Source organism: Passer domesticus, chromosome 1 (genome assembly GCF_036417665.1).
Source record: "Passer domesticus isolate bPasDom1 chromosome 1, bPasDom1.hap1, whole genome shotgun sequence".
In the NCBI taxonomy this organism is placed as follows: domain Eukaryota; kingdom Metazoa; phylum Chordata; class Aves; order Passeriformes; family Passeridae; genus Passer; species Passer domesticus.
This window is the reverse complement of record NC_087474.1, coordinates 51,618,540-51,636,125: the sequence shown is the minus strand read 5'-3', so window position 1 is coordinate 51,636,125 and position 17,586 is coordinate 51,618,540. Positions and strand designations below refer to the sequence as shown.

General features: G+C 43.9%; 1 protein-coding gene across 10 annotated transcripts in view; it reads left to right on the top strand.

Annotated features, from left to right (window-relative positions):
- Positions 1-2,241: 2,241 nt before the first annotated feature.
- The window catches only part of HECW1 (HECT, C2 and WW domain containing E3 ubiquitin protein ligase 1), a 248,733-nt gene continuing 233,388 nt past the window's right edge, over positions 2,242-17,586 (top strand). For 2 of the 10 annotated variants that reach the window (XM_064419794.1, XM_064419746.1), the window contains exon 1: positions 2,760-2,974. In XM_064419794.1, coding sequence (XP_064275864.1) covers positions 2,927-2,974 — 48 coding nt within the window. In that variant the 5' untranslated portion in view covers positions 2,760-2,926. Of the gene's footprint in view, positions 2,497-2,758; positions 2,975-11,722; positions 11,822-17,586 lie in introns of those variants that run through there. The other 8 variants (XM_064419812.1, XM_064419802.1, XM_064419773.1 and 5 more) reach the window with 7 other exon arrangements.

Below are 17,586 nucleotides of genomic sequence, written 5' to 3'. Positions count from 1 at the left end.
ATCTCTGGTTTTACATAAATTCCAGCAAGGGACAATTTTTAACTTCCTTCTCTTGTAGGAGATTCAGAATGCTCTTCTCAGTCTTAAAGGAAAGCCGGGGTAGTAGCTTCTAAAGAGGAAAGCATATGCTTTTTCCTCCTAAAGGAGTTCCTCTCCACAGGTCCACAGAGCATGGCAAAGTCTTCTGCGTCATATCTCATGGCCCTGAATGTGTTCATGGTGGTTCCTACTCCTCATGCACACCCATAATGTTAAGCTGCCTCTAAACCTCATAACCAAGCTTGAAGTTTGAGCTGCTGGATTTAGGCTGTTTTTAAACATGTGCATTTATCAGGTTTTCTGGTTCTGCTAACTTAATGTTTTTGATAAAATCAACATATGTGTCTACCCTTGAAGAAGAGAAACATGTCTCATTTTAACACATGATGCAGAATTACACCAGTAACCCAGAAGAGCAGAAGGAGCTGGGTACAAGCTCTGACAGGGCAATGAATCAAGAGTGAGGAGGCTTGGACCAGTTCTCTACTCTGTTCCAGAAAATTGCTGCAATTGCTACGTGAACTTTGAGCAAACTTCACCTCTACACTCCTTTGACTCTCTTCCTCATCTCTATTTTTTTCTTTCCTATTTAGACTTTCAAAGTGCAAAGGCAAAAGCACATGCCTACTGTAGGCAGTTCCAGTGCAAATGTTGATATTCAATTTAAAACAAGGAGGAAAATATCCATTTGGAGGCCTCCTGAAGGATTTTGTCATCATGGCCCACTGCAATCTATGATCATTGGATGGCTTTGCTGGAGGAAGAGAGCCAGTGTGCCATTGTGCCAAACATCCCCTGAATTTCCCAAACACCTGCAGAAGAGTGTTCTGAGATGCACATTTGCTTATGTGGCATTCATGAACTGGTATGCCTTTTGACCTGCCTTGCTCCTGGGGAAAAGCTGGAGCTGCTTTTTGATGATAGGCACCCCTTTCTTCCCAATACACTCTCAATGCACAGGGAATCAGCCCACTTACTGGTATCATGTGTGGGTAGCTCTGACTGTTGGTATATTTCATCTTTCACTAATATTATAAAACACCAAGAGATTGTTTTCCCTAAATCAAATTTGATTTTCCTTCTGAGGTTCTGCTTATAAGATTCTAATGGGATGATCAAGTGGAAATGAGAGGCCACAATGTGTCTGAAAGTATTTTGATGTGAACTGATTAGCAAATTAAAATAAGTAATTTTTGCACTGATACCAAGCACGGTACATGTTAGATCCATAGAAACTTGCAAGAGAGGAGATTGCTGAGGTTTTAGAAGCAAACTTACCTTCATTTATGAAGTGCTGGACACATTTGTGGCTTTTGTCAACATGTTTTTGCTTTGGGGTACAAACTAAGATCCAGAAGAGTCTTGGAAAATTGATTTATTTAGTAGCGTGTGGGTAGGAAACCACTCCAACAGGATGGTTTTTAAAAAGTGCTATTCAAAAAAACCTTTTATCTAGAAAAACGAGGTGAGGGGGTAAGAGGGCAGGATTGTTCTGTCTTTTCCCTCTGCCAGCTGACAAGAAGAGCTGTTCTTTAGCCCTTTCGGCCGGTGGATGCAGACACAGCAAGTTGCTGCTGGACGCTGTTGCTCCCTGCAGTCCCATCAGCTCGTGGTCTGTTTTTTGGTTTGCAAGACCTGTGGGAGAAATGCGTGTAGAGCATCTGTCCCCGTCCTGAACTGCATTTTGAAACTTGCTCTTTCCACAGCTGTGGTACTGTGACTTACTTTGTCCAGGGGTTAAAGGTCGGAAACCCCTGTCCAGGAGGAGAGGCTGGAGATGACGGTGGTGCAAGGAGCGTGTTCCCTGCGGGGAGACAGCTGCTAGAGCAGTAGTGCCGCCCTAGCTCTCGTTCAGGTGAGCGGGGAAAAGGCTTTAATGATCACCCCGGAGGCTCTGGCACTGGTGAGAATTTAATGTGAGGGCAGCAGCCCCGACTTCAAGGGGCAAAGAGGAGAACACGTTGATTTTTTTTCCGCCTCCATTCCCGATGCGCGGTGAGCTGGGTTGCGTGCGGCTATGTCCCCGTGGGATCAGTCGAGGGGAGCCGGGATGCTGAGCGCTGGAGGATGGTGAGAGAGGAGCGGGTGGGCTCCGCGGGCAGGCGGCCTGGGACAGCGCCGGGCGGGCGGGAGGAGCGCTGAGGGGCGGGCCGGGCCGGGCCGGGCCGGGCGGCGCTGCCGGGCGCCCGCCGCGGCGTGTGGGTGGCTCCCGGCGGCCGGTACCCAGCGACGGGCGGCGAGGTGGGAGGAGGCTGGCGGGGCGGAGGAAGAGGAGGAGGGAGCGCGGCGGTGCTGCGGGGCGTATCAGCCGGTGCTGGACTATGGTGCGGCTCGGCGGGGGCTGACACGCCGGCAACCCGCCCGCCCTTCCTCCCTGCCGGCTGACAGGCACGTGTGGGATGTGAGACCTGCCCTCGCCGGGGGAGCATGAGCTGTGCCCAGGCCGGCATTGTCCAGGTACGAGGGGCTGCTGCCGCCCGGCCCCGGCCCCGGGTGAGGGTGGTGGGGCGGGGGCGGGTGGCGTCGGCTCCCAGCGGAGAAGTGCGAGGCGGGATGGAGCTGGTAGCGGCCTCGGCTCCGGGAAAGGCCCTCCCCGGGGCGGGCAGCCCCCGCCCGGCCGGCGGGATGCGGTGGCGGGTCGTGGGTGTGCGCTGTCACCGTGCCCGGCTGCGCCGTGCCGCCTTTGTGCCTCGGAGGTCCGTGCGGGATGGGACCCCCGGCCGTGCCCGTGAGCGCTGCCCTGGGCGGGGGTCGCTCTCCGGGGAGCTCATTGGGCCCCGGTGGGTTACGGGCTGAGCCGTCGGCCTGTCGGCTGAATTCTACTAGCGACCAAATAGTGTAGAATTATGATGAGCGACGTGCCGGCGGGGATTGACATCATTTGGGGATGTGGATGCACGCAGGCGGTGATGAAGAGTCCCGTGCCGAATTTTTGGTGATTATGTCCTTTCCTTGTAAAGGCAGAAGCCCCCAGTTTTGGTTCTTGGCTCTCTGACAATGCAGCAAAATTTAAAGCACGAACTGCTTCCCCCCCACCCCCCGGTGCTCTGTTGCTGTAAGCCAATCTTGTGACTTCATATTTTGGTTATTACCTTGTGTTATTATGTAACTGCATTTTTTTTTGTTAGCAATTAAATAAAATAACTTATAAGTATGTTAAGAACATTGCCCTAGCCTGTAGTATTGTCAAATGCTGCATTTCTCATTTTGCAGCCTGCATAGATAATGGGTTTGTACTGACACGGGCAGTACAATTCATTTTGTTCTCTATTGCATCGTTTCCTGTGTGTTTTTCTGTAGTTGCAGAAGAAATTACTCGGCCTGGGTTTAGATTTTTGCATCCTGCTGTTTGGAGCTGCAGTAGTGCTTTTTCTTTTTTTTCTTTTTTCTTTTTTTTTTAATATATATGCTGCACTCAGCAGAAGTGCGTAGTGAGACTGTACAACAATCAGTCAGGCTGTGCTCCTGTCCCTCTGTTTACCAGCACCGCTGTCATGTTCTGTGGGGCACCTAGCCCTGTCTGAACAGGGTAGCAATTAGGGGCAGGGTGCTGCTGTGCCAGTGGTGGCACATAGCAGGTGGTCAGCTGTGCCTTTCTGATTAGTGCTCATGCGAGGATTGCAGTTATTACAGTAATTCATTTTGGCTTGGGGATTCATTTTGAAAATTTGGATTTTCCACTAAGAAGGGATTATCATTTCTCTGTGTAGTACGTGTGTTTTGTGAAGAAGTGGAGTACAGTATGTATCCTGGCTGCTCTCTCTGCTTCCCTTCTGTCTGTCTCTGAAGTGCACACCCAGTTTGGACAGCACAGGTGCAATGTTGATTTTCATGCTGGAACCAGAAGAAGATGTGAAAGGCAGCACACACTTAGTCAACCCACACCACTCATCTTGTCAATGCAGTCACAGTCTAGTACAGGGGAAAAGAGTATATGTTCTTACAGAGGAAATGTGGGGTCTGTTTACTTGTTTGTTTCAGGAGGGTGAGCAGGGAGTTAGGTCAGAACAAAGAGTGGTTGGTCAGATGGCCCGCATTTGTGAGCAGCATGTGAGTTAAGAGTGGAGGGCGTGTTTTGTCACTTGTGTGATGCTATCGCTGATGTGTTTCTGACTTAATGTGACCTGAGCTTTGGACTCCTAAACTTTTAGTGTCGGTCAGCTTACTGATTTGAAGCCAGAGCAGGCCAGAGCATGAACTGATCCACTCAGTGACTTTATCAGGAACTATCAATCTCTGAATGTGATGCTGATTAATTTGAAAGGAAACTGTGTACATGCGCTCAGAACATCCCAAACATTTATCCCAAATCCATATGCTTAGTATTTAAAGTGTATTCTAGTAAACAATATGGTCCTTACTGTTTTCCAATAAATAACTGGCTAAGGCTTGTTACTGAGGTGCATTTTTCAGTGGCTTTGTGTTTCATGTACATGGCATGCGATCTTGCATCCTTTGCCACTGTGAGATAATCCCTGTGAAGCTTCGTGGAGTTTTGCACGTGCTGTGTCAGATGCTAAGTAGCATTCATTCAAGGCAGTGCTAAATCCTTCTCCTTGTCTCCTTTTGAATAGTCTTCTTACAAACAATGCAGTGATTTGGAAAAATAGTGAGAGTGAAATTTAGCTTATTAACTGCCTTTTGAAATACTGCAAAAGATGTGGCCATGGTATCGTGGGAAGGATTCAAGTTGTGAGAGTGATGGTGTTGCACAGTTGGTGTTGGGCTGGGAGCTGTTCTAATAAAGAGAATAGGTTACCTGTGTATTAAAGCTGTTGGATCTGCATTGTGGATACGGACGTTAAGGTTGCCCCTGTGGTTTCACCTCTGAAAGATGCTTGTAAAAAATACCCAGGAAAACAGGCTCCTCATTTCCACACCAGTTGCAAAGTTCAAACAGAAGGGCTTTTAGTAATTTTAAAAAAGCAATTCCGAAATATCTTTGTGATGATAGATTTTGCCAGAGAATGTAGCTTGCCCACATTATGACTTTTGATCTTTCTAAATATCTCTATGGTCCTATGTCTTTCCCTATGTTGTTTTCTCCGAAGTTAGGGGTACCCACAAAGTATGGCTTCAGCATGTATAGATCGTAGTCTTTGTAGGCCTCTAGAGACAGGGAGGAGAACTCAAGCTTTAAACAAGTGCTCTGGCTCACTCTCTCTCCTCTTCTGTAGATGGGGTGCTTGCCAGCCTAAGCCAAAATTACGCATTTGTGAACAGTGCCCCGAACTGGGTATCCATATAGAGGAGCAGCTTATATGGGCAGATCATGCCTGCAGCTGCCACAGCTTTCCAGCAGATACAGCTATGAGCCATCATTGCACTGGGAGTCACCATCACCTCAGATGCTCCCTTACCTCCAGTGGCACCTGTGCTGCCGGGAATGTTGCTGTAACGTTGGCCGTGTCCCTCAGATTGGCTTGCAGTAGCTGGAGGATGATTCTGCCCATACGGGTTTGTGTATCTGCCTATTAACAGGAAAAGGAATTGTGACGCCCCCTTTTCTTCAGGATGTCTGTTGTTTGTTTATGCTCAGTGGCTTTCTCGGTTTTGGCAATAAGGAGATGAGTCAGTTTTGCTTCTGTTTAAGGCTTTTTTTACCCATTTCTCCTGTAACATTTCATGTGCTCTTGTGATTCTGCAGTGGCTGAATGGTAAATACTGCAGGCGTTTGGCTTAATTCCTTAGAAGTGTATTTTTATTGGCCTTAGATACCATGACCATTAATTCTAATAACACTTAAAACAGAGTAGATCTTATGTACTTATGTATTTGTCCTAAAACACAGCAATACTTTGTTTTCTACTGGTAATCTCAGAAGGGCGGGGGTCATGCAACTCAGAAAAAATAAAAGTGCAGCCAGTAGCAAAGGGCAAGATAAGATGCCGCCTACTTTAGTTGATTTTTTCCAGCTGAGATTTGAGGCCAGCAAGATGCTTAGAATTAATTAAGAAGAAATAGCAAGGTTCTTTGATGCAGGGAGCCCAGGGTCATTTTCCTTACAGTTAATGAATGGTGGCTAGGCGCTATATAATGGGCTTGTGAGTCAGTCTTGGCCTTTTTTTGGTGAGCTATGTCTGGCTAGGGTATCCTGTTGTTAGCTCTGAGGTAGGAAGTTTACATTCTTCAGGCAGGACTCCTTAGGAGATGCTGGCATTGTCCCTTGGCAAGATGATGTACTCAGTCTCAGATGTTTATGGGAAATGGACCAGAAAGACTGGTCCAAACTACAGGTGAAATGGACTGTTGTCCTGAGCAGCAGACTGCTAGGGGCAAGTGGCTGGCTGTGGACTGCTTTTGATTTTGCAATAGGGAGGAGCTGGGTTGAAGCAGGGCAGCAGCTGAGCAGGGTTCCCTTGCTGCAGTACCTGTTGCAGCTCCCATTTGTCCACTCCCTCCAGTGGCAGCAGCAGCAGAAACCACTGTCAGCTCTTCATGATTCTCTTCTCTTCCCCAACTTCCCACTTATAATCTTACCCTCCTTTTCCATGAGTTCAAACAGCCTTAGCTTGATGCCAGGTCCTCATCCTTTTGCCCAGAACATTTCCTATAATGCAGATAAACTCTGAGATGGCTTGGGAGCCAGGGTGGAATGATATGGCAAGCTGTTTCTTTGAGATCCTAAAACAGGAGGAAACCCTGATGCTTGTGTTTGAAATATGGAAGTTGGTGATCAGCGCCGTGTTCCCCAGGGAATCGCTGTGCTCCATTGTATTGCAAAGTTCTCTGAGGACGCAGCAGTGCAGTCGGCTGCAGAGCAGAAGGTCTGTGGGAGCAAGCGTGTGCACAGCAGTCAGGAAGCCTATTATTGAGACCTACACTGAGGTTTCATTTTATGCATTTAGCAAAACAGGCTTGCTCTTTCACACTTTCCAGATATTTTTATATTTCTCTGCAGATGCTTGTAGAACACCAACATTTGTTTGGTTTCAAGCCTGAATTAAAATTCCCAACAAATGTCTGGAGGCAACATCAAAAAGGCAAGTATTTCTCCCAGAATTAAAATCCATTTAAATTTGAGAGTTGTTAACCCATTAAATAGCAATGGAGTATAGAATATATCTTGGAGCAAATCACTTGTGTTTAAAATGGAACATGCTCTAAAAATAAACGGTTAATTGCTTCAGTGTAGTCAATATGGAATTTAGAGATGACTGACAGAGTGATTTGTCATCCATCTCCATAGCAGGAGTCATCTGGGAAGTCTGTGATGTTAAGGGCATTTGTTTCTATTAGCACCTTTTAAAGTAGTTTTGTTAATGACCTCTTGAACACCAGAACTGAAATGTGTCATGTGGTAAAATTAATTTTTCCATTTCATAGGAAAATGTGCCATGTGCACCTTCAATTGCCAAATCAGGTTCCTCAGGTCCTGAAATATGTGGTTCAGCAGGCCTGTCTGTTTTTTTTTTTTTAAAGGAAGCAGGAGCCTGCTGTACTTCTGGTGCCAACCAAATGCTTTCACACATCTCCATGTAAAATTTAGGATGGCATCCTGCAAGCTGGAGAAGATCTGATGTTGTGCTACTCACTGTATACAGAGAGGAGGATTGGTTAGGAATAACTCTCTGAAACATGTGTAAGCAGAAGAGGTAGAGCAGGAAATAGTCTGATTTTCCCAAGGGTAGGAGGAGAGCAAGAGGTGGGGGGGAAATTCTTGACAAGATGGCCAAACAAGTAATTATTTGCTGTGGTGAAATGGCAATGTTGTACAGGGCAGGGATGGGTCGAGGGGCTTCTCTCTGGATCTTAGGAGTTGCCATCACTTCTCTTCCTCCCCAAAACAAACTATCCTGCCAAAGTCTGTCTCTTTGGCAGCATGTACATTACATGTTGTACAGACTTTGCTAAGCTAGGTCAGAAGCCTTGATGTCAGGCATAATCGAGCTTTGAATGTGAACTGTATGCCTGTTATAAGGCACTTCCTAAACTGTTTGAACTGCAGTCCTTCTAGCTGGATACAATAACTCGGGTGTGTGGGACTACTTGTGTGGGCATCTGGGCACTATTACAAGTGCTTGACAAACTACTAGGATGAAGGTGATGATCTGATGTCCCCACCCTGGACACCTGCTGCTTTTCTTTTGAAATCTGGGTGCTTTCAAGACTGGTAGTGTCATTAAAGTAAGAGATAATGTCTTATTCCAAGGTCTTAATGCAGCCTCAGGAAAATTTAACTTTAGCGTTCACATTTTAATGCAGAACATCTGTCAAGTATTAGAGTATTTGTCAGTTGTCTTTAATGCTGTATTTAGAAAGCCATGTGAGAGGCTCTAGGATTCTTAATTTAAAAAAATATATACACTTTTCTTCAACAAGGTATGTTTCATGTGCGACTGCATGGTTGCCTTTAGAAGACAAATACCAGATTTACTCTCTGAAGCCCCATCTTGATTTAAATAGCAAAGTTTAGTTGCCACATGCTTAAACATGAAAAGTGGGGTAAGCAGATGAAATACTTAACCTTGGAGTCAGAACACAGGTTTCCAAGAGAATGCTCTTCGTGACTCATGAAATGCCCAGTAGCCATTAGTGGTCTCCTGTCCTTGGTTAGAGGCACGTGAAAGCTGTGTAGAGATAAGGAGTAAGGTCTTTCCACGAACTCTTAAGTTGCCTAATTTGACTGCACCATGCTCTTATGTGGTAGCCAATGTGAGGCCATAATTTGGAAACATTACATATGTACCCTGAGTCACAGGCGATCCATGATGCTGAGATAAAGTGTTATTGAGTTTGGTTTAAGAATGAGCAATTAATTGTCCTTCTAAAGTTATTTGGAACTTTTCTTGACAAAAGGCAATGCTGCAAGGCCTCTGGTGATTTTATTAATTAATTTATTTATTTATTTGCAGAACTGAGTGTCATAGGGAAGCTAGCTGTGTTCTGTGCCAGCGTGAAGCACTGACATTTCTTTCTCATTACTTGAGCAGCAGGCTAAAGAAGAAACAACCACAGAAATCACTACCCAGACACCCAGACCAGGTATTAAGGACTAATGAGCTGAACTGTATTTTCTCCTCCACTTCTTAGGCTAGAAGATGATTTCAGTAGAGAAACACATGGTCCTGTGGTAGAACTCTTCCCATGAGTGAACACTTCATAGTTCATAAGGGTCAGGCTGCCTGATGTACCTTCCTTTTTGTTTCTATGTCTTAATGTTCCTTAAGGATTATGCTTTGTGTGCGAAATTACCTAGTTTTTATGTCAACAGAGCTCCCATTAAAGAATAAGATTTCTCACCTGACTAAAGGCAGCAGTTCTTATGTTGGTCAGGAAACTGCATCCCAGTGTAGAACATTACTTGTGAAATTTGACTTTGCCTTATTCTTTCATGCGCCTCAGAACTGTCACTCTCAAAGAATCCTCGCTGCAGATATTCAAAGACTCCCTCTCTGCACGTGTTTTCATTCTCTTTGATAGTCTGTTCTCCTCCTTCTACCTTCCCCCTGCTCAAGAATCAAGTGATTGCAAAGTACTGTTCTTTGCAATGCAGTTTGCTGCACAGGTAGCATTGGTCATGCAATTTTATGTTTCAGACAATTAATAGATGTTTAATAACTCAGACTTATTCTCCATACCCAATAACATGATGTAGATTAAAACCTTAGTATGTGTGTTTGAGCAATTATATTAGGGCATTTAATTAAAAACCTGTATCACCTAATTGTATGTCTCTGAGTCCTTAAATATTGCTATCTTTTGCATGGTGCCGAGAGGATACTTGCTTGTCATGAAGAGCTTAGGGCAATTTACAAATTAGGTTTTACTGTAGCTGGTTGGGGAATTAAAAAGTTTTGGGATGGGGGAACAAAATCACAAGCAGGAAATGCAGCAAAATTGTAGCAAATGTGTGGTAAGGTGTTCTGGGTGTCTCTGTGTTCAACTTGCCAAAAGAGTTATTGAGGTTTGTCTAGAGGTGGAACCTACGCTGGAGGAAGACAGCATCTTCTAGAAAAGGAATCTCAGCAGCAGCTGCTTGACTTGCTTGTTGGAGCCACATGGTAATTTTTTTGACATGGGAGATGTATTGTCTTATCCATCTTGGAAGATCATCAGAAGCCCAGGGACGTTGCTGCAGAACTTCTAGAAAGGGGCAGGCCGCCTTCATGCCTCATTCCCTTTTCCGACCCCCACTCTCTGCTAAGGTGACTTTTTGAAGTTTGGAATAGAAATAGTGGCTCAGGCCAGGCTCCCTGCAGGGGTTTTTCAACCGTGCACCATCACCATCTTTCAAAAAAATCCTAAAGAATGTCTAAGGCTCTGGGTAGAAATGAGTAACAACTTCCCAAAATATAGCTGAGAAAAAAGTTGCTTGATTACAGCAAAAGGATGATGTAGGGCTGTGGGGGTGAGGTTGTATGTTTAAACCTCTTTTTGGAGTGGGAATAGAAATGTTTCTGGTAGAGCCTCTGCTGCTGTAAAATATTTTGGTTGCCTAGTTCTTATAAGAATGATTCTCTAATGGTTATAAAATGTGGATTTTGTACATATGTATATGTGTTATTTGTTGGGAAAATACAATTCTGAGGTTTGGTCTCCAAGTTAAATATATGCCTGGTTTGACCTATTTTTTTCCCAACCTAGTTCTGCCAGTGCTGTGTGTGCATGCGTGATGTTTCCTGCTGAGGGAGTCCCGCTGACCTTAGAGATGAGGCACCTTAGGAAAGCTGGTGTGTAAGTGGTGGCAGTGGTAGTAGGCTCCGGGTTTGCATGAGATGGGCTGTCAAGCTGGCTCAGCGAGGGGAAGATGAGAAATAGGGTGTTTGAGGAGGTGTCTGATTTAACACCAAATTATCTGGCAGCTTGGGAAGGGTCATGAATAATATGCTTGGCTGACTTGTGACCTTCTCACAGTAGGTCAGAGATGGACAGGAGATCAGTCTACTTGATGGCCTTCTAATAACTCACTGAAAACCCAGTTCATCTGCTTTAGCTACCTGGACCAAAAAGGATATAAATGCAGCATTGCTAATCCAAATAATCCTTGTGGGACCATGAGAGGGGACATCCGCATGCTGAAATGAAAAGTGATAAGAGGGCCTTAAGCAAATGAAGATCTAAGCTCCTAAGTGTACAAAGCATATTGTGAGCTTACTAGCTTATATCCAGGACACTATAGCCATGTTTCATGCAGTGCTGCACCAAAAAGAGAGGCATGACAGATTATCTTGAGTTGGCTGTGTGTGACTGGTTTATGTGCAGGGCTCTGCTGTCCCCGGGACTTTTATTGCCTGTGTAATGAAGGCAAAAGTAGCTTGCTGCATCTCTGCCCCCTCAGTGTCATTGTGCCCTGGATTAAATGCAAAACTGGTCAACAGTGCCTGAAGGGAGGCAGGTCCTCAAAAGCAGGAACTCACAACTGGTGTGTTGGGTAAGGCGTGGTGTTCAGGGAGGAGCTGTCCTCCCCAGGGAGGGTGTTACTATTCTCTTGTACGTGATTTAGATCTAGGATCTAGATCTGTGACTTTCCAGGAATGTATCCTAACAGGCAGGGAGCTTCTTGTAAGTGTGTGTGAGTATGGGACGTGCTTTACATGCATCTGGCCAAAGTTGTTATGTTCTGCATGGAACATTTGAAGATTCATTGAGCCAGAGAGCAAGAGGGAGCATAATTCTGCTTTAATAGGTAGAGGTTTGTGTGTGCCTTTGCCAAGAGCTGGTTCTGGTGTTTTTTATGCAGAGTAGCACGTGGTTTGTCAAGACTGGTGTTTCTGTGATGCAGTGGAGCAGAACACGAGGTTCCTGAATCCTCTTATGCTGAGAGCAGGACTGAGTAGCAGTGAGTATAATTTTCAAGTTCAATGCCTAAATTTTGCCTAAGCCCCATTCCTTGATCTGTCCCAGAATATCTATGTTCAGTCTTAGTCTTCTGAACTGTTTTTATTCATGCCTCAGTGATGCGTCCAGTGGGAATTTGCATGTTCCCTTGGCTTGTTTTATGCAACAGTTTCTTCAGTGGAATCCTGGTAGCTAATGGTGAATATGAAAACTTTCAAATACGAATTCCCATGTAACAGAATACTGGTATAATTCAGTCAGAGCTTTGATAAGCTGCATATCATATGTGATAGCTTCAGAGGACATTGGATCTGAGCCTAGAAAGTTGTTGGGCTCACCTCTAAGTTTGAGTGAGAAGATGAAGGTGAGAGATTACTGAGAAATGCTTTCCAAGTATACCACTTAGACAAACCATTGTCTTTCCATAACCAGTTTCCTTGATTCTCTGTTCATGAATTCTGATAGATGGTAGAGTGGGAGGGAGACTTTGTAGCTGCAAAGGTCTCAGTTGGACTTCATGCCAGTTCTCATTAGAGGAACATAGTTAAAACTGCAGTTCATGATGAGTGAATAAAAAAAAGCTCGCTCCCTCTAGGAGCTTTTAAAGGATTTTTTTTGTTTTCTTGTTTCCCCACACACATGTTTTTTGAAGGAAGCAGGAGGTAAAAAACTTTTTCAGCCTAAGTCAGCAGGCAAATACTGCATCTGCTGGAGGTAGCAAGACTTCTGCATAATGAACCGTTTTTATGTAATTGCTGTGAAGAAAAAATCATACTGTTTTAGAGCAGAGAAGGCTGGCATTGAGAAGACTGGCATTGAGAAGACTCTGTTTCAGAGACTGCTAACCAATTCTGATGTTCCTCCTCTTGCTGTAGTTCAATCCCTGCAGTGCTGTCCTGCTGGGCTTGCCCAGCTTCAGGTGTGGTTCAGGAGCTTGGACCAGCCCTTGGCAGCCCTGCTGAATGCTGAGTCACGGGGAAGAGATGGAGATACAAATAGTACTGAGATCTGTGCAGAACTGTTACATTATTTGCTGGAAACTAGAGACCCCCACAAATCGCAAGCAAGTCAGGAGTTGTTGATCAAGATTGGTGATATAATTACAATGCTCATTTTCTGATAGATAGCTGCTTGAGTAAAGAGCTGAATTTGTGAGCTACCATGTGAGCTACCATGAAGCTACCTACCAAGCCTCTTAAACCATCCCCATTCCCCAAAAACTCCCATGTATTTTTGGGGAATATGTGTCATTTATGTGTAGACATTGCATCATCCTTGTTTTGATGACTCCTTTCTTTGGAGTCTCTCACTCCCAGTGAAGACAGGTGACCTGGCAGGAGCAAATCCAATACACTGTGAACATGCAGTATAATTATCTTCTTGAAGTAGTTCTGGAGCATGCATGTGTGGGAGGAGGGGAGGCATATTAAGTAGTGAAGCTGCATGAAAATTTGCCAGTGGAACAGTTTTCTGTCAAAAAAAATGCTGTTTTAAACAGAATCAAAATGTTCCTCATGAGAATGTGTTTGTACTGCAGCTGGCAACTGTTCAGAGGATCTGGAGCCCTGCAGCCTTGTTTAATGATCATATCCAGTTGGGAGAGATCAGACATGGAGGTGTGGCAAGGTGGTGGTTGTTGTTATGTTTCAGCTGTAAAGAAAACTTCAGAATGCTTCGATTTCTCACAGTGCAGAGAAAGAGACTTGACCTACTCTGCCATTTCTTTATACAGCCCTTTCTTAAAAATTATCTCCCATCTCCAGTGCACATCATTAAAGAGCTGTACTATTGTATTTACTTCATGGAAGCCTGGGGCCCATGTCTCAGCTTATGCCAACTTCATTTAAGTCACTGATCTTGCACTAGGGATGCATTTGGCCCATGAGGTCTTAAAATAGCTGTGGAAATATTCACCGCATATTTATGTGGGACAGAGACCACACAGATTTCTCAGTTTGCAGTTTTCTAACACTTGTGCACCGGAAAACAAAAACACTTCAGTGAGGGAAGCCCGTCCCCCAAACATACACAGTTGCTTTTTGGCTTGACAAGATCACCTTGAACAGGATCCCTCTCCCTTTGTGAATTCAATTTTCCCAGGTTAGATTTAAATGTTATTCTAGTGAGTTTCTCTTTTCTTCCCTCCTGACACTGCTGGGAGCAATTTTTTTTTTCTTCTCATTATCTCAACTTCCTTCCACCTCGCAAACACCTTTTTTATAACTGTTTGAGCCTGTGTTTGGACTTTCAAGCATCTGGTGCAAACTTAAGTATAGTGCTACTGTTTGGCCCCTCCTGGTTTCAGTGGTATTGGGACCTTCTTATTTTCATTTGCCAAATGGCCTGTATTTTGACACGGTGGAGCTGTCTTAGGATATAGCAAAGGCAAACTCTCACCAGATTTTTCAAAAGTGGTCCTCATCAAGGAGACAAATTTTGGCTTCCCATTTTGGCTTCACTTCTCTTGTGGCAGTCAGACTAGTCACTAGTGCAATGGGCAGAACAATGATGGCTTCAATTAATGTCTTATATTTTTGTGGTGATTTGTCTTATTCCTTCAAAGACCTTCATTCTTTGCCTTCTGGATTGCTCTGGTATGTTGAACACTATCCTCCAGCTGTTTAGTCTGGCAAAACATGAACATGGAAAATGCATTTCTTTAGTGTGACAGTGCATTTGTTTGACAGTTGAGCAGGTCCTTGTTCAGAAGAAACTGCTCAACAACAGCAGTTTGTTGTCTCCTAAGAGGAAGAAACAGTTAATGGATTTTTTTTAATATCCTGAGATTATTTCTGATTCTGTTTAGTTAACAAATTCCTTGTGCTTGTTTGCTAGCCCTTGCCTTGCATCTTGTGTGTACAATCACCTTTCAGTCTCCCCCTGGCCTGCACCTCTTCTGCTGGATGGTGGATTGGAGGGTACCTCTGCTCTGCCTCTGGTTCCCTGGTCAAAGTACTCACATAGCAGGAGGCAGAACTAATCTTGAAGTGCTCTATTAGCTAGATAGAACTTGGAGGTGTCAACCTTTTAGTCTGTTGACAGATGAAGCAAAAGCGAATTAGCAGAAGCTTTATCACTGTGCCTAGTCTTTTCTAGGCTGAATACAGATAGCCAAGTATATATGTAGGAAAAAATATTTTGAAAAGTTCTTTCCATTTCCATAGAGGTGTTCTGCTGTTCATGGACAAAAATGTGAATCTTTCAGAGATCCTTGTCATGCTCTGCAACAAATACTTAGCCATTTTCAGAATTGACCCAAAATTTTCAGGTACTAAATGCTCTTCTAGCAGGGATGTGAACTCCCATAGCAATGTTATGTCAAATCTGCCATCCAGTTGTCTATGTAACCTGCATTCTTCAGGCCTCACAGTTGTTTGGGGCTTTTTTCTTTCTTAGTTAATGTTTTTTTCTTAAAGGGAATTTTCTGTATTTCAGTCTGTGCCCATTGCCTCTGGTCCTATCACTGGTCACCACTGAGAAGAGCCTTGCTTAGTCTGCCTCACTCCATTCCACCAGCCATTTATGCACATTGATTAGATCCCCTTTGAGCCTTTTCTTCTCCAGGCTAAATAATCCCAGTGCATCCTTCTGCTTCTCTAGCCACTCTTTTCTGCATGTTAGTCATTCCTGTGGGTGAGGACGTGCATTTGTGTGCCTGCATGGAGAGCTGTGTCAGGGAAGTGACCTGGGTTAGAAGTAACCAGTTACTTTATGCTGTGTGCTTTTAACCCAGAGTGAGGTCTGCTTGGCTGTTCCGTGAAGGCTTATGGCAATGCAAGCAAACACCAGCAAAGACTGGGAATAATAAGGGGGGGGATGGCAAGGTGTTTCTCCTTGTGGAAGCATCAGTTTTTACTGGCTTAAAGTGTTTGTGACAGTCATCACCTGGGTGAATGGTGTGAAGGTCTAAGGGTAAAAATCTTTGGTCTAGACTTACTAAGACAATGGAGATGGTGTTTTGCAGGGATTTTTGTCTGCTGTGAGAAAAAGCATTTTTTTGTAGTATTTCTTTAACCTTACCCCAACTGTTTGCTGCTCAGAAACTTTAACTGCTTGAATTTCTGTGGATTTAGTACTTTACAACAGAGATCTGCTCCATGAAATCTCTTCTGCATTCCTTTGAACCTATCTGTACCTCCATTGTATTTGAAAATGAATTTCACAGCTCAACTAGCTGTTGCATTAAGAATCACTTCCTTTAGGATATTGTGAACCTGATTGCTACTTCTTCCTTGCCCCGACCTGCCCCACCCCATGTGAACCTTAAATCTTCCTTCAGCTGTCTTTTATCCTTCCCTGAATCTTTGGTACCTGCATCTTTACCTTCATCTTTGGTATCTGCATACCATCCTGCTCCTGATTTGTCACCGTTACACTGTGCACTCCTATTTTTTGGATATTCCTTTTGCATTAAATCCCATACTAATTGTCTTCTAACTCCAACCCCATAATGTACAGCTTTGGATCTTTTGTTATAGCTCCGGGGATCTTGTGTGATCCTGTTCCACTGCTGTCCCATTTGGATACAATCCAGTTTCTCATATGTGACCCCTTTCTCTCTTTTGTCTCCTCCCACCACAATATTTTGGTCAGGGACTTAGTTGTAGTATTTGTTTTTTTTTTTTTTTTTAATTAGACCAAATTTACCTCTGTTCTTCCATTACTATGGAATACAATTTTCTGTTTGTCTTTAGACAAAAATCTTTGTCCATGGTTTCGTCATTTTTCTCCTTTTGTATGGTAATCTTAAGATCATCAGCTTTCTGCAAGTTAAAACTCTGCTGTGAGGGCATTTTTCTCCTCTATTTTATTTGAATCCCAGCTCAATTTTTTTTGTCTATTGATCTTATTTTTATCTTTGTGGATATGCTTAATAATGCTTGTTCTTAAATACACATTCTTGTGCCCTCTGCATCTTCTTTTGCTAGATAATTAACATGACTGAAGTACTTTGTTTTTGCAACAAAGTCTGGCAACTCACTTCAAGCTTCTTTCTCTACTCATTGAGACAGTGGTAAGAGACTGCCTGAGTAGTTTGTTACTTTCTTCCTTCAGATCCTTCCCTTTGCTGCTACAAAATGTCCATTGCAATAATATCTGTGAAGCGCTACTGTACGTTCATCTTATGGTATGTTGTAGGGGTTTGGGTGTACAGACAGTGGATGATTCACTGCTCAGTGCTATACCTTGTATTTCACAGCATTGTGTCTGATAGTTGTCATTTATGAGAAAGTCGCTTCTGACGTTTCTGACATTTTTGACTTTGCCTTATTGGTAGGTGAAAAATTAAATCTTCCAAAATCCAGAAGACCTCAGTGAGTTTTGCTTTGGATTTTCATGTGCAATTTGTTTATTGGGATCATTATGGTCTTAGAGGGTACTGGGGAATCCTGTTCATTTTGGTGGGTGTTCTGGGGATCTTTCTCCCATTGTATTGAATGTATGTCACCTTACTTTACCTGTCTAGAATTGAGCCCTTTTGTGCCAATGGAATAACTGGGTTCTTTGTAGTGGGGAGAAGGGCTTGGGATGAACCATTCTCTATTTTAAGATAAGTTGTAATTTCCTATGTCTCTCTCTCAAGGAAGCCTCAATGCAAATTTAAGCAAAACAGCTAGAGCTGTAAATCTCACCTCACATCTACTATAGGGTTGTTTGTGTCAATACAAGACTGGAATTTCTGGTCAGTATTTCTGTGGTAGCTCATATTAGCATTTCCTTGAAGTGTATGTTGCTCATATAATTTGTGTCTGTCTCCCTGGAGAG